The 17,822-nt window shown below is 37.2% G+C and overlaps 1 protein-coding gene across 3 annotated transcripts in view; it reads right to left on the bottom strand.

Moving 5' to 3' along the window:
• cbl (Cbl proto-oncogene, E3 ubiquitin protein ligase) overlaps window positions 1-17,822 on the bottom strand; it is a 231,039-nt gene that overhangs the window by 31,526 nt on the left and 181,691 nt on the right. For 2 of the 3 annotated variants that reach the window (XM_060847082.1, XM_060847084.1), the window contains exons 7-10: window positions 13,842-13,929; window positions 10,592-10,723; window positions 6,376-6,576; window positions 327-458 (exon numbers count right to left, since the gene is read on the bottom strand). In XM_060847082.1, the coding sequence (XP_060703065.1) occupies window positions 327-458; window positions 6,376-6,576; window positions 10,592-10,723; window positions 13,842-13,929 (553 nt within the window). The remainder of the gene's footprint in view (window positions 1-326; window positions 459-6,375; window positions 6,577-10,591; window positions 10,724-13,841; window positions 13,930-17,822) is intronic. The other variant, XM_060847085.1, reaches the window with a different exon arrangement.

Raw genomic sequence — 17,822 nt, 5'->3', positions numbered from 1 at the left:
ATAGGCATTGCTTTCCTCAAGAAGAAAGTGTGGGAGTGGGGTGAATAACTTTCTCTCCTACCTCCCAAAACCTTTGCTGTAACCTTTTATTGCATTGCATGGAACCTTCGATGTAGAAGAATACATCAAGTGCTTAAAATTGTACTGGACTATTTTGACCAAATCTACACATTTTGGGCTGAATCGTTGTATATTTTATCTACAAGACCAAATCAAGAATTCATAATACCCAGAACTATAATATACACTGCGACAATAAGTCTCTGGGTCTCAGAAATACTATCTATAAATGCACAAAGTATTATCTGAATAGAATAGTCCCTTACCTTGGGTGAAACACAAGGACTAGGCGCACAGGACACTGTGGGTGAACGATGCTGCAGCAAGTCTAATCGAGGAGGAACCGGTGGAAGTGCAGAATTGGGAGCTGGAGTGACTGGAGATGGTGGTCTCTCAATCTTTTTAGGAAACAAATTGTAAGCTAATGTAGTGAATGATCCATACAAGAAACATTGTGCTTGGTCCACACTTTCACATATAGTTACTGTTTTGCCTATACAAATTAAATCAATAATTGGGAGGGCAGTGGAAAATTAGCCACGCCTCTTTTCCCTAAATTCTAACTTATTCAGCAGGAAAATACATTTCTGGTCATACAGACGAAATATTATCAAGTTCAAATGCAATTACCCCACAGGCGTCTGGCCAGCTGACACTCACCATCAAGGTCACACACAAGAAACTGCTTTTTGGATAGCAGATAGCATCCAGGCGATGCCTTCAGGAGAGGACAGAAAACTGAAAAACCTTCATAACATTTTAAGTATTTAGATGTGACTTATAATGTTAATGCATACAAGGCTATAGGCTCAGTATTGGAAATGGAATTAGAATAGTTGGTTGCATTGGACCAGTGCGGACATGATGGGCTAAAGGGTCTTTTGCTGTGCTGTTGATCTACGACTCTATCATTTGAAGAGTTAAAATAAAAACTAACAAATGATCAAATATGGGGCAAATAATAAATTGTATCCTGACCTGGAACTGAAAACCTGGCACATCCGTATTAGTAATGCAAGTCAAAGTAAAACAACATCAGCTTAAACATTGAAGAAATGGAACTTTGAAAATAGAGACAACCCACACAGATTTAATTATACAACATAAATGACAGGGTAGAGATAAATAAATAGAAACAATAGCTACTACAGCAAAGATGTGTGTGACCCAAACATTACTTGCCACTTGTCAAACTAAGTCTGAATGCAGTTTGTGTCTTGCTGCATTTAGACAAAGATTGCTTCAATAGCTGAAGAGTCGTTAACAGGGGTGAACAAGTGTCCCGATCTCCTACTTTTTGTTGAAGGGATGGTCATGAATGAAGTAGCTGAAGGAGGTTGAGCCTAGCACACTATCTTGAGGAACACCTCAGTGTAAAGTGGAGATGATTCTGATTATTTCAGTGACATCATTGAACAATGTAGTTCCCTTGAAAATTGATGATGTGGACATTGAAATAGTTACTAACTACAAGTAGTTACAATTTAAAGTAGTAAATTGAATTACATGGAACAGTAGACAGATATGGTAGCCAAGGGAGTCAGATTATTATACCATCTCAAGATTAAAATCCTTTTGATAGATCTCAAAATCAAAACTCTTTTACATGACTGAAGTTGAGTTTTGGATATTTCTCTCGGTACTATGTTCTTTGGGTATTAGACTTTGTAAAGGTACAGAGATTGTTGGACCAAGTGAGAAGGGTATTACTGGACTAAATCTGCTTTGAAAGAATTGTGGCAAAAATAAACAGGATCGTGAATAATAAGAATTATTGTTGGATGTATTCGGGAAAAAGGCCACCATTAGATGCAGGACAAAACCAGTTCTTGAGCTGATTTGCACCCTTTTCTGGAAGAACTTCTCTAAAAGGAATTTGACGAACAGATGAGAATTTGCACTCACACTGGGATGTATTGACTGATTATGTTAACGCAATGAAACAATATTCATTACATTTTAACTAAATTTAGGCATCTGTAAAGGGTTAATTTTCTTTTTGTTAGATGTAATTTTTGAGCAAACATATACCCAAAATGAGATTCTGTATCGACAATAATGTGAAATTGAATTGAACAGAAGATATCTAGAGATAGAAGAAGTCTAATAATGAATAGTCAGCATGGATTTCAAAAGGAACAATCTTGCTGGACCAGCCTTCATAAATCTTAAGAGGTGGTAACAGTGGTTAGACATGAACATGATGAAATTTCAAAGGATCTTTGATAAGGTGTCACACAAGTGGTTAACGATTAATATCAGAGAATGTGGAACCATTGGACAAGTGGAAGAATGCCTTATTAGCTTCTTTCAGGACAGAAAGCTTGAGTAAAAGGCCTTTGTGATTTGTCAGCCGTTAACCTCATTAATCTCCCCATCGCTGTTTTCTTACTAATACAGATTTCCTTCAATTTTGCGTCCTCATTAGATACTTGGTTTCCTAATTTTTCAGGGAGAATACTTGTGCCCTTTTTTGTAAATACAAAACCAAAGATTATATTCAATTCTTCTGCCATTTTTTGTTCTTTATTATAATTTCTCTGGCTTCTGTCAGAAACAAACATATATATATCATCCCTAATTGTTTTCTTTACACAAAATTACAGAAGCTTTTATGGTCAGTTTCTGTGAGTCCTGCAATTTTACTCTCATTCACTAGTTCTTCCTTCTTGATCAAGCTTTCTGTCCTTCTTTGCTGAATTCTAAAATGCTTCCATTACTCAGGCTTGCTGCTTATTCTGGCAATTTTATATCTCTCTTCTTGGATCGTTTGCTGTTCCCAATTTCTTTTGTAAGCCATGGTTGAGCCACCACTGTTCCTCTTTTAGTTTCGCGCTAGGCAGGAATGAATTATTATTGTAATTCTTGCACACTCTATTCAAATATGAACCATTGCAAATCCACAATCAACCCTTATAGTAAGGTTTCCCAATCTATCCTTGTCATTTTGTACCTCATATCCTCCCAGTTCTCTTTATTTAGTTTCAGGACCATAATCTCAGATTCAACTACTTCATTCTCTATCTTGATGAAGAATTCTACCTTATTATTGATGTTGTTCCCCAAAGGACCCGAAAACAAGATTGTTAATTAATCCTTTATTATTGCACTAACCAGTTTAGAATAGCCTTCTGGTTGTATTGTTCAAAGAAAAACCGTCTCACACACGATCCACAATACAATACAAATTTGGCTTGTCCAATTTGTAAATTAAAGTCACCATCATTAATGCGTGTATCTCTGATTTCTTGTTTAAAGCCTTCCCTTACATCGCTGCTATTGTTTAGAGGCTTAGAGCCAACACCCAACAACGTTTTATGCCCTTTGGTTTTTCTACCTCCACCCAAATAAATTTCACATGATTTTCTGAGCCAATACTCTTCATTATTTCATTGATTTCTTCCCTTTATTAATAATGCTACCCCTACCTCTTTTCCTTTTTTGTCTATCCTTCCAAAATAATGAATCTCTCTAGATGTTTAGTTCTCATCCTTCTAATACAGCAACCATGTCTCTGTAATCACAACTATGTCATATCCTTGTTAAATTGGAAGCAGGAGAAAATATTAGTAAATAATGCCAGCATACACAAAATGCTGGAAGAGGCAGATAGTATTAGAATAGAGGATCGTAAGTTAAAAGTGGAGTCAGAGTAAGGGTGAAAGTTTAATTCAGGATTATACTGCACATATCAGTCGAGGATTGCCACGTGGGATTTTGATGCTGAGGCAATAACGGAAACCTGGTTCAAGAAAGGATGAGGGTCGAGAGTGTGATGCTGGAAAAGCACAGCAGGTCAGACAGCATCTGAAGAGCAGGAATCATGAAGGGCTTGTGCCCGAAACATCGATTCTCCTGCTCCTCGGATGCTGCCTGACCTGCCGTGCTTTTCCAGCACCACACTCTTGATTCTGATCTCCAACATCTGCAGTCCTCACTTTCTCCTCCCTCAAGGAAGAATGAGTATGATTGCTACATATTTCTGGCTACAGGGTGTACATAAAAGATAGAAAATTAGGAAAAGGACGACAACTGTATTTTAAGTTAAAGAGAACATTGAAGCACTGGAGAAAGAGAATGTTTCACAGTGTTCGAAGAAAGAATTAATTTACATTGACCTAAGAAGCTAAGGAAGGAATTTGCTGCAACTACATTGCTTAATGTAATCTATAAACGACCAGCTAGTAGGAAAGATACAGATAAACAAATCTGAAAATAAATCACAGAAAGGTGTAACCATCATAGTTATGATGCACTGGGACTGAATGAGATGCATCCAAGAATATTGAGGGAAGTGAGAGTGGTAATTGCACAGACACTGGCAATAATATTTCAACCATTCCTGGAATTGGGGATAATGCAGAAGACTGTAGAATTGAAAACGTTATGCTCTTGTTCAAAACAGGTTGTAAACTAGGTGCAGATCTTGATCTTGGTATGCAAGGGAAATTACAATGTTTGAAGATGACACACGCTTAGGAGAATGTGAGGAGCACTGTGTAGAGTACCAAAAGGACATTGACAGAATGGAGGAGTTGTTGGACAGATGGCAGAGGAACTTTAATATGTAGCAGAGTTAGGTACTTTGGTGCAAAAAACATGGAAACATCGTCTAAAGGGTGTTACTCTAAAGGCTGTGCAGAAGCAGAGAGGTCTAGGGATTAATGTACAAAAGTTACTTAAGGCGGCAGGACAGATAGAAAGAACTTTAAAAATGCATTCAGTATTCTAGGCTTCATTTATAAGGGATATAGACTATAAGAGCAAGAAGATTATGATGTACTTACAAAAGACACCAGTTACACTTCTGCGCAGTTCTGTAAATGCAGAATTTATAGATTCCCTACAGTGTGGAAACTGGCTCTTCGGCCTGACAAGTCCACACCGGACTCTCCAAAGAGTTTCCCACCCAAACCCATTTCCCTCCCTATTATTCTACGTTTACCCCTGACTAATTCACCTGGGCAATTTAGCATGGCCAATTCACCTAACCTGCACAGCTTTAGACTGTGGTAGGAAACCAGAAAACCCAGAGGAAACCCATGCAGACACGGGGAGAATGTGCAAACTCCACACAGACAGTCGCCTGAGGCTGCAATCGAATCCGAGTGCCTGCCGATGTGAGGCAGCAGTGCTAACCACTGGGCCACAGTGCAGTGGAGAATGTAGAAAAGAAAATTTCCAGAATGGTTCTAGGAATGAGAAATTTCAGTTTTGAGTTCTGGAGGAAGTTGGGGCTGTTTACACTGGAGCAGAAAAGGCTGAAGGGAGATTCAATAAATGTTTTTAAAATCATGAGGGTTCTGGAGTGGATATGGTGAAACTGCTCCTTCTTCAAAAAGGATCAAGAATGAGAGGTCAGAGATTTAAATACATTAGCAAAAGGAGAAAGGCGAACATAAAGAAAATCTTTTTCATATAGCGGGTAGTTAGGGTATGGAATAGCACTGCCCAGAAGGGTGGTGAAGGCAGGTTTCAATGAGGTATTTGATGATAATTTAAACAGAAATCATATGCTGCTTTATGGGGATTGATGGGACACTGGCACTGAGTTAAAATCCTCAGAGATCTAGACATGAATGGATCCCTTCAACTTTGCTTTTAATCATCATTTGCTTGTTCATGCAATAATTATTCAATTCGCATAGCTTCTTGTTTTGTCACTGGGTGGCACTGTGACCAACGTTGACAATGAAATACATTACAAGGAGATTTTCTCAGTGTTTCTGGCACAATTCACATGAGATGAGATTTGTCAGCTATCAATTTGCTATCCATTGCTCATTTGACAGCAGAAATTGATTATTAAAATATAAGATGTTTTCTGCCATTTCTTACTTTCACACACTGCAATTTGGCACCACAGAATGACACTTCAATCTAGAAATTCATTGTAGCATCGCTATATAATTCAACATTATGCCCTTTCTGAAGTTTGGACTAGTAATTTAAACATACCTTTTGGAAGATAATCTGCAATTTGCTATTAGCCCAACATGCCTAAGTAGTGTTTTAAAAACCAATATAAGATCTTTCCAAAGGTTTTCTGCAATTTTGATTAAAACATATCTAAAATACAGGACGAGTAAGGTTTCCAATCATCTATTACTAAAATGTGAATGGTACAACAACTAAGTAAAAAGTTATTCTTTGAAATTTGAATACAAATAGTTTTAGTGGACAATATTTTATTGATACAACATACAAGCTGGGCTAGAATGCTAGCTTTATTACACAATTTCAGCTCAGCAGTGAGCCATGGCACTCTTCATTAACTAGATTTTGAAAAATATACACATAATAATCTTTATTTACCTTGGTACTTGATAGCTTGTTCATCATGAACAGTTCATCAGCACGGTCATCATCTTCATCCTCATAATTTGGGGATAACATTGTCTCCATTCCTAAACGGGCTTGACCTGGCCCATCTTTGGGGTCAAAGGGGTCCACAACAATTGGTTCAGTGCCTTTTATTTCACAGCGACAAAATGGACAGCCTTGACCTTCAGATTCCTAGACAGAGCACATAGAATTTAAAGAGATGAATCTCCTAAAACTAGGTCTCTTTGCAAAAGTTCTAAGGAAGTGTCAGGAGTGTTTCATGATTTTTCTGTGTAGTAGAACACAAACATGTTTCTATTGCAGTATTACCATGTCATATACAAAACATACAGCAAAATTTACACAAATCAAATTTGATATTCTGCAAAGCTCTTAGTTAATGACTCTTAGTGAATGAAAGACTAACTACTAGTATTTCACCATCATTGACAGGAAGAACTGGCTTTGCTTCTGTCCCAAGTTACATTTTCCTCTTTTCATTAATGATGTACCAGAAAATAGACCAGAGCTATACAATGTAGTTATCTACGCCATCATTTCCTTTTCTTGTCACCACCTGAGACTAAAACAAGTTCAAAGTAATTCTCCAATTGATACCATTACAATAAAGCATGTTCCAAAATTGAAAAATTAAACAAAGAAAACAGCACACAGATTGTTCTGCTATAACATGCATTTTGTTAACACAAATTCACTATAATACAATTGTTGAATTGAGGACATTGTTTCTAATTCACAAACGTTTATAATGTGTTAGCTGTAATGCAATGACATCATCAACACTAAGACCTGTTTCTAAAGCGCAATTTTTCTATAACATGGGGTTGCACAAGATTGCAACCATCAGGGTTATCGAACTATGTAATAATAAAAAGGATGAAAAATATCTTCACTTCGTGATATATTAATTACAAACGGTAATGATTGTTTAGCATATTCTGTTTTTATGACCCACTCAGGTAAGTGCATTGATTCTGAAGACCTACTACTCTCAGGGTCATCACAAAGTTAATGACTCAATTAAAAAACACAAATTCCCAGAATTATCTGTTGGAATCAAGTTAACAGAAAACACTGACCAGATTCCTGCACTATCAAGAACTACTATTGTTATAATTCCAATTGATGTTTTCACAGATTCCAGACTGAAGCATGGTTTGAGAGATCATATTTTAGCTTTAACAAGACGGTCTGAAACACAAGCATGCAATGCTGCAGGTTTTTCTTGAACCATAAAATAAAAGTTTATTAAAAAAGTAATTACAATAGAATAGAATAATCCAAACTATTGACTTGCAACACAAATTCAAACATTTTAAACACACAATAAAAGTATAATCCCATGGATCCCAGACCATCATATATTGAAAAAAAAAACAAGTTTTATATAATATCCAAAACAACCTCTGATACAGGACCTAAAAGCACACTTGGTATTGGACCCAAACACATTACACACACCAGAATCCCTTTTTCTAACACCTTGATAGATTTTAGTCATTTGTGACTTTAATTCATAAATTGGAACTGCAAATAGCTTCTTCCTGTAGCTATTAAAATTATCCAACTTCAAGTAACCTCTTCTGGATTTATCCCAACACTTTTGGACTGAAAGTCTCCTTAACTCTACACTAAGGTAATAAGAGTTTTCCTGTATCCTGCTCTTCTCAGGAGCACTGGTCTATAAAGGCACCTTCATCAAGAACTTAAAAAGGAATGTTCCAAACTCAAAGCAAAACTGCAACAAATTCCCTCTCTAACTTCTGCATGTTTTACTTAATCTTAAAAAAAACTCTCCTGATTTTCTAAAATGGAACTTTGTTTATCTCGTTCAGTCATAAACCCTTACCAGCATACACAAAATTAAAAATTTCACAATACTAGGTTATGGTCCAACAGGTTTATTTGGAAGTACTAGCTTTCAGAGCGCTGCTCCTTCATCAGGTAGCTTTGCAGCAGGATCATAAACACACAATTTATAACAAGAGATCACAGGGTCATGCAACTGATGCGATATATTGAACAAACTTGAATTACTGTTAAGTCTTTCATCTTTTAGAATTGATTGCAGGTTTTGATTCATTAATCTGTAAATCCCAGAACTTATTTCAAGTCAAATTCTCAAGGTAACTTAAGATTTTATAAGAAAAGGTGACATCTCAGCTCAGACAATGCAAAGGCGTGAGGTTAGAGTCTGTCTGTATTCATATCATGGTTACCAAACACAAAGACCATTAATTCTAAAATTAGGTGTTACGACAGTGGTAAATTTCAAAACCAGCCAGCTGTCAAATCTTCTCTTTATATCTTCCTTTGTCTTCTTTTCTTCTTCTTAGGGTTTCTGTTTCACAGGTCACTGATCGTTAAAGTGAGCTTTAAGAGAGCTATTCTCTGGGCAGTCTGGCTTGGCAGTTCTCCCTCAACTGTTCAATTTTCCCCGGTCTTATACCCTAAAGCATCGTAGTGTGTCACTGGCTTTTAATATTGTCAATATACTAAATTCAAACTTGATTGGAGGTTGGGTGTTTTCTGGGTATAATTTAAACTGATTGGCCCGATTCAAATTTGTTCTTGTCCCCAGGCAACCAGCTACACTAGCTGCTGGAACAAATGGTTACATTTCATCTTGTTCAGAACACTTGGTGCTGTCAGGTAGTTCTGATAGCTTTTAACTTGTTTAAGTGTACAGTACACCCACATCTTCACAATATAGGCCTTAAATATTGATTTAAAATAAATTACTGTGCAGAAATATTTAAGTTAATTATTAACTTGAGACACACAAAAAGCCCATATTACTAACTCAAAACCGAAAAACCCAAACTTACAATAAATGATAGTTTACATCACACCATTTATTACAAGTAAATTTTATTACAAGTAAACAGCTATGAACTATCAGCTGTAAGGCTCTACTCATTAGAACTATAATTCCTTATAAAACCCCTGCAGACATACAGATACTTTTTTTTAAAACTAGTATAAAAGAGTGGAGGGGGAGGAAACACTGGAAACAATAGTTCAGTAGCACCAGTCCACAAGGTTTGCTGATTTGGTAATCGTGTCTAGCCAGGACTTTCTGTTCTTCAATCTCTTTTCTCAAGATTCATTCCTTTCTTCATAGAGGCACAGGACGATTGATACACTAACTGAAAAGTCTCTTAGTTACTGGTTAAGGTGAACACTTACAGCAATTGATAGGCGAAAATACATTCTTCAGGTTTCATGTATTTTTATTGCAGAGAGGAAGTCACACAAGCTACTTGTTCTTGGTCAAATCTCATTTTCATACCTGCCCTGGTGCTGGGTATTTACAAATAGCTACCCCTGCTACTTGAACGAGGCAGTGTAAATATCTCATGGAATGAGTTCCAAGAACATAGTGGGCGGCACGGTGGCACAGTGGTTAGCACTGCGGCACAGTGGTTAGCACTGCTGCCTCACAGCACCTGACACCCGGGTTCATTTCCCGACTCAGGCGACTGACTGTGCGGAGTTTGCACGTTCTCCCCGTGTCTGCATGGGTTTCCTCCGGGTGCTCCGGTTTCCTCCCACAGTCCAAAGATGTGCGGGTCAGGTGAATTGGCCATGCTAAATTGCCCGTAGTGTTAGGTAAGGGGTAAATGTAGGGGTATGGGTGGGTTGCGCTTCGGCGGGTCGGTGTGGACTTGTTGGGCCGAAGGGCCTGTTTCCACACTGTAAGTAATCTAATCTAATCTAACATGTTTTTAAAAATAAATCAATTCTTTTCACAATCCTTGGTTTAAAAGTTCTTGTTCCATTTCAATTCACAATTAAAAGTACAGGGGAAAAAAGGGTACGATCTGTGTATTTTATAATGGAGTTCACAATTTTGATTTAAACTAACTATATTCTTCCACTACCTCACTATACCACCTGGAAAAATGCATTTAATTGCTGGAAAGAATACAATTTTTTTAAAAAGTGAACCACTACTTCAATGAAGTGATCTTCTGACCATTTATCTGATAATGGTACCAATTTAGCAGAGACACACTGTAGCTGAGATCGACAACATTCATTCTATCTACATTCAGCATTGTGTTCAGCCCAAATATAGCAGGCATAGAATGTAAGTGTCAATGGATCATCTTCACAATAAACTGCATTAGCACTTACATAAATTACAGTTGCTCCTGACAAATTGAAGTTTATTCTCTCCTACCTGCCAGGCTGTAAGACAGGAAGTACACATTAGGTGACCACAAGGTTCTATTTTCACATCTTTGTCATTTTCTGCACAGATCTTGCAGAGCTGGAAGGTGGAGCCCATCTCACAATATAATTCATATTGTTCCTTAAAAAGGAAAATCAAAATGAGGATTACATCTTTGTGTTGGCAAAATTCAATAATAGAACAATTCAATTATTCAGTTCTATTTCCTCAAAAAGTACCACTTTGATGTAGTTCCACAGCTACCAACTGCTATTTAGTAGTTTGGGCTTGAACTAGTCAAGTGACTCATCCTTGTATAAAAGGAAAAATGGACAACAATTGAAGCGGTGGGTGGGGGAAGGAGGGGGAGGTGGATTGTTCATGCCTAAGGAATAATAAAGAATAAAATTTGAATAGGGAAACCCTGGCTCATTTTTCCTTTCTTGTAGTCCATGCCAATAATGGAGACCATAAACCGAATCTGAACCTGAAAAGTTCAATCTTATGTTCTCTTTACCAACTATTCTAATAATTCAGTCACTTTGAATATTTTCATCAATTACTTTTCTACAAGTATGATGTGTTGTGAACATAATTAAATACAAATGTTTAATTCCCTTTTCTATTGGTATAGCAATATGGTAAAGAGAAGTGCTACAAAATTTGCACAAGTACAATTTCTTTAACTTTCATTGAAAGACTAGACTGCTACCTAGCATCTCAGAAGTGGGTTCTGGAGTCTCCATACCAGGCTTATGAGCTGCTTAGGATCATTTCCCAAACAAAAGCTCACTAAATGTGATCTGTATAGAAATCAAAACTGTAACTCGCATTTTAAATATTGAATAATAGCTGTAAATGACCACAATATGGTAACCTAATTAAGGGAATTATCTAATTCATTGAAGTTTAAGTTAGCTATCTAAACCTCAAGATTAGGAAATAATTTGCACAAACCAACTTTAAATCTTTCAAGTGCACTGCAGACAAATTTCAGAGAGCCAATTTACAATGACAATATGTCAGAACAAGCAGAAACAGGCAGTGGTGTCCCACAGGGCTCTGCTTTTAAGGCCATTTTTGTTCACCTTGTGTTTCAAATATTTGGATATAGGTCGAGAGAGTGGCACTGAAATTAGGAGACTATATCAAATAGGTCTCAAAAGACAAGCACACAATATTGATAAGATTATGCTGTGCATCAAAATGTGCAGGTCGTTCTGCTGTAATACACATTTCATTAATGAGAATTCGTTATAACGTGATTGACAAATTGCAGAGATGGTTTCTAATGTGAGAACTTTTAAAATGTGTGTTGGCTGTAGCATGATTACATCGCCAACACTTTAAGTGTTGTTTCTAAAGCGCGATTTTTCTATAACACGGGGTTGGTTGCATAAGAACGCAATCAGTGCTTTCTAGAAGAACTGTCTATAGATAGAATTCCCCAAAAAGTGTGTGCACATTTCGAAACAGCAGTAACTATACTCTGAATGGTGATTGATTAAGCACCGCAAATGACCACACAGAATAAAGTTCAAGTAATAACAAACTTTTATAAAAGTCTACATGAAGGATAGGAAATTAAAGAGGCAAGAGTCAATGATGCTACATCTAAGATGATAGATTATTTAGAAAAGATACCAAAGTAAAATGTTTCATGAACGTTGTTCCAGAATTAAACGTCTGATGCCAGAATAATCAAGCTTTAATTATTACACAGTAATCTGGATTGGACAAATACAGTCTGGAACACATGACTGAAATATAATGAAGTGAGCTGAAAAGTGTTATAAAAATCCAAACCTTGAGCACAAGGAGTGAATGAAACTGTTTAAGAACCGTAATAATGTGCGTTAGAAACTCTAACTAGAATACAGAGTTTTGAGTTGGTTGAAGTAACAAAAAGTGAAGGAAATATATCCAGAAATGAAAACATCAGAAGCATTCATCTTCAAGGTGGTGAATATTTTAGCAGTGTGCACACAAAATAAAAAGGCAGTGTTGAGAGGAGGAAGAAGGGAAAGAAAATTCAGTTCAAGGCTCCAGCAAATATACAGGTGTGCATGTCAGATCACCTGGAAAGTGCAGCCAGGACTGATTAAGTCACTTGCAGAAATAATGTGGAGCCTTAAATTAGCTATTATTGTAGAACTTTTATCTCCTTCAGCACCTCATGTGCATTTGCAAAATCTTTGGTATGCCTGGTGTCTGGAGTGACAGTGGGGACAGACAAGTATATACTTATAAAAATAAACAAAAATAAGATTTTAATAGGTTAAAGGATTATGAAGAGCAGGCACAAAGTGGACTTTAGGCCGAGATGAGATCAGCCATTATAGAACCAAATGATAGGGAAGGATTGCGATGCTGAAATGACGATTCCGACTTCTAGTTTTCATGTTATGTTTAAAAACTCATTATGAATTGATTATCTTCTCTCAGTGCCTTTTCCAGCACTGTTGAGCACAGCAATAACACATACACACAGAGCAAAAACTTACTGAATTGGTAAAATGAAAAAGCAACAGACATGGCTTCTCTCATCATAGTCATAAAGATGTACAGCACAGAAACAGACCCTTCAGTCCAACTTGTCCATGCTGACCAGATACCCCAACCCATCTAGTTCCACCTGCCAGAGAATAGGGGAGAAAAACCTACTTGACCTCAGATTCAACAATCAATCTGTTGTAAGTGCATCTGCCCATAATACTATTGTAGGAATTAACACAACCAATCCTTGAAATGGGCACAGTGAACCCTTCATTATGCTTTGTGGCACACACCACCAAGCTAAATGGACTATACTCAGACCAGATTTAGCCAAGCATCAATAAAGTGCTGTGTACCATCAGCAGCAGAACTGTATTCAACCACAATGGCCAATAATATCCTTCACTCTATCAATATGCCAGGGAATAGGCTTCAACGAGGAACATTGGAAATGATACCAGGAGCAGCATATTTAACAAATGAGCTACCAACCTGGTGAAACCACAACATACAACAGAAGCAGCATGCTATAGGCAGAAACAACAATCCCATAACCAGTAAATCAGTTCAAAGGTCTGTAAAAGTCTGTGAACATCAGAGTAGAAGTTGGGCTGAAGCATTTACAATGAAGGTCAGCCATAAATGTTGAGTGGAACTTATAGGTGAACTAAAAGTAAAACTTATATGGCAAAAATCAGTGTAATTTCATTGACAGTACTATTGAGTTCCGCAGAGAGCAGAAGCAAATATGTCAGAATTCTACCTGCGTCACTTTGATGTGGTCATGTGGTGTAGGCTCACACAAGCCATTCAGGTCTGGATTTTGACTACGTCCATCAGGAAACAGGTAACTAGAAGAAAGTATAACCAAGGAAATTAAATCTTTTACTGAATTCCACAGAAACACACACAATATCAATTTATATGATAGCAACTGAAAATGTGTTGCTGGAAAAGCGCAGCAGGTCAGGCAGCATCCAAGGAACAGGAGAATCAGCGTTTCGGGCATGAGTCCTTCTTCAGGAATCCTGAAGAAGGGCTCATGCCCGAAACGTCGATTCTCCTGCTCCTTGGATGCTGCCTGACCTGCTGCGCTTTTCCAGCAACACATTTTCAGCTCTGACCTCCAGCATCTGCAGTCCTCACTTTTTCCCTCTTATATGATAGCAACACTTGTACGAATCTTGAAGACTCTTAATGCATATTCATTCTTTTTTCTATCCTTCCTTTAGTGGGATGCACCAAACCAGAAGGTGGGATGAGCAGAATTGTTGTTGAAATGTAATTTTAACTTTATGTCTAAAATGTTTATTTTAGCCATCTAATGCTATCATCTGGAGGGCATAGGACTACTGACCAGATCAAATTTTATTTGCATTATATGACATAACAATAATGGTTATGCAAAACTTAAGTCACCCAATCTTAAATAGAGCTTTGGTACATCTGAATGGGTTCACAGAAATGATTAGAATGGTCAAGGTTTCAGAAACCTAATTCGTGAAAGATAATCATTTACTTTATAAGTAAGAGGTGACTGAAAACTGGTGTTATGTTTATAGATAACATGAAAGTAACAATTACAAAATATAGGAGTCTTCTGTGAGATAAAAAGCAAATAAAAATACAGTCTCTCTCCACAGAATAACTGCCATATGCAGCATAGAAAATGAAATTGAGGGTCAATTGTATTCTTTAAAAAACAAACTGGACTAAATAGAGAGTTGGATGACAGCAATCATCAAATATTCCCTCAAGAAATGATCCAGGAGGAAATTAGGTTTCCTTAAAATAGGATCTTAACAGCTGTCATGGGTGATAAGTCAGTGATAGATTATTCATACATGCACTTGGGATTGAGGCAGATTAATAGGCTAAACAGCCTTTCATTACTTTGGATTTTCTCCTACATGCACAGAAACAGGATCAGATTCACCTCTGCTCCCAGTTCAAAATATAAAGACATTAATTGACGGGTTTACATGTGAACGATTGCCTCTCAGAGACAGTAATGAGTTTTCAAGTCTCAGAACTAAGTTTAAATTAATTACTGACATAAACAGTCATGAGTTCAAATAATGGAAGTAGCATGACAGGGAATTCAAACCATGGAAAATTCAGTGTAGCAGAGGAAAACCCTCCAATCTAACAACAACATTGAATTATGAATACCTCCTGTGTTTTAATCCTTTGAACAGTAATTGCAACAACAGATTATAATATCTTGGATCTTTTTAAAATCACATAGTGTATTGAGATTTCAGATCGGGAAAACAGTTGGACCTCTGAAGCCACACTTCGTGATAATTTTCAAAGTAGTCCTAAAATCTCCAAGTTCACATTTCTGCCTGTTTGGGGTGAGGCATATCGTTCCCTACAAAGGACTGAATCAAAAATTATATATGATGAATTTTTGTACGTTAATATAGAGTTTGGTTTTCCATCAAGTTGCTGTCTTTTGACAGTTTAAGTAAAAGGGATGGAGATTGGGTTCCAAATTACATTATTTTCAGATGATTTGCCACATAGCAATATTTCAAAACCACTTCTTTCAGAACTGAAGAAACTGCACAAAAGCCCAGTTTGCAGATAATTTGCAACTGAAACCAAAACTGTCAATTCAATGATATGGAATAGGCTACGAAATCAGTGTTGAAATGTATTGACTAATTAAATAAGATAATAAAATAGGGTGGCATTTCTCTTCATTACTTCATGAATTCAGACAATACAGTGTATACTAATATTTATTCACTTATTGCATTTGTTTAAACTGGGGGTCCTTTAATTGCTGGCCCAGTATTACAAGTTTCATTGTGGCTACAAATGAATCTGGGGTTTCCATTCCTGCAGGCCGAAGGGTGAGTCAAGAATACCCAAACCTTGAAATATAAAATGGAAGAATAAAAAAAGTGCTCATTAAGGAGCATCCAATTATCTGTTTTTTTCAGATTTCAATGGATTGAAATAGAAACTGTGAGCAAACCACAACAAAGAACATTTAAAAATATATCAGATGCTGAAAATCTGAAATAAAAACAGTCCCAGAGAAACTTAGCAGGTCCATCAGCATCTGTGCACAGAATAACTGTTAATGTTTCAAGTCTGATATGACTTCTTCAGAATTGAAATGGAGTGGAAAATGATGTATTTTTTTTAACGGTGTGGACAGAGGGAGAGGAGGAGCAAGCAGAACAAATCCTGAGATGTCCAATTCAAAAACCAAAAGTAATGCTAATGGTCAGGAGAGCGAGGGAGAAGGAGAGCGAGACAGCAACCCTTTTTCCTTTAAGCTGAAACTGATGCCCTCTATTCCTTGATTCCCCTTCCCTGGAAAAAGGCATTCACTCTATCCATGGCTCTCATGATCCTGCACATCTGTATAAAGGTCACCCCCTCAGCATCCTATGCTCTAAAGAAAAAAGTCCTAGCTTGTCTAACCTCTCTCTATAACGCTGACCATCGAGTACAGGCAACATTGTTGTAAATTTCTTCTGCACTCTTTCCAGTTTAATAACATCCTTATGTAATGACACAGCAGTGAACTCTTCTGCTATTTAAACCAAACATACAGAAAAGCTCACCATGCACTGCAATCTGTTAAAGTTTGAATGCCAGAGAACTCCCAACTTTCACTACTTAAAGAAATCGTATCAATTTATTCTTTAACTCTAAATATGAACATTAAACAACAACTATGTACAATTGTAAGCTTCCTTTCTTTTAAATGTTTATTATCTGCCTTCAACTCTACAACAATATACTGTTCCAACAAAATCCCGTATTAAAATTACATCAACTTAATTTCAAGACCACGTGGCGGCTGTTATCGGTGTCTGTCTCCTTCTGGCTCAAGATCTCTCTGGATCGTTTTCGGTCTTTTGCTGCAAAGTTGTTTAATATGGAAAAAGTACATTTGATAGAGTGCGCTTGCTGGCAGTTACTCTCACTCTCTAACTGTCAAAATGCCTGCTTCTTTATACCCCCAGCATCGGATTGTCTAATTGGTTCAATGTTGGCAAAACAATAAATTTAGAATAGATTGGTTTTTAGTATCCAAAGGGATAATTTAAACTGATTTGAATTGAGCCAATAGTTGTCAAAACAGCAACCAAAACTCACAGCCAAATGTTACATATTTTCAATTTTCTAGTACACTCTGAAACTGTTAGTCAGTTACATGACAGGGACCTGCAAGCTCTCAGTGCAAAACAGCTTTCACTCTCTCTTAAAAGTACACTCCACGCCTTCATCTTCATAACCATTCCTACAACAAGGTGACCAAAACTGAACACAATACTCCCAGTGCAGCCTCACCAACATCCTGGGTAACTGCAAAATAACTTCCAAACTTCTACACTCAATGCCCTGAATGATAAAGGTCAGTGTGCCAAAAGCCTTCTTCACTGCCCTGTCTACCTGTGACTCCACTTTGAAAGAACTGTGAACCTGAACTCCTAGTTCCCTCTGTTCCACTACAGTGCTTAAGGAACGATCATTCACCATGAAATTTCTGCCTTGAATTAACTTTCCAAAATGTAATACCTCACACTTATCTATATGAAACTCCATTTGTCATTTCTCAGACCAATTCCCCAGGTGACCAAGATCCTACTGCTAGAGAGAAAGCAGAGTGTAACAGAGAGAGAGTGCAAGCCGGAGGGTGTAGAAACACAAGCAGTATGTGAGAGTGCGAGAATGAGGGTGAGAGAGTGAGAGCAAGAGAGAGCATGTGTGAGAGAGA

The sequence above is a fragment of the Hemiscyllium ocellatum genome, chromosome 29 (genome assembly GCF_020745735.1).
Source record: "Hemiscyllium ocellatum isolate sHemOce1 chromosome 29, sHemOce1.pat.X.cur, whole genome shotgun sequence".
Lineage (NCBI taxonomy): Eukaryota > Metazoa > Chordata > Chondrichthyes > Orectolobiformes > Hemiscylliidae > Hemiscyllium > Hemiscyllium ocellatum.
Note: the sequence above shows the minus strand (reverse complement) of the source record. Positions and strands in the feature narration are given on the sequence as shown.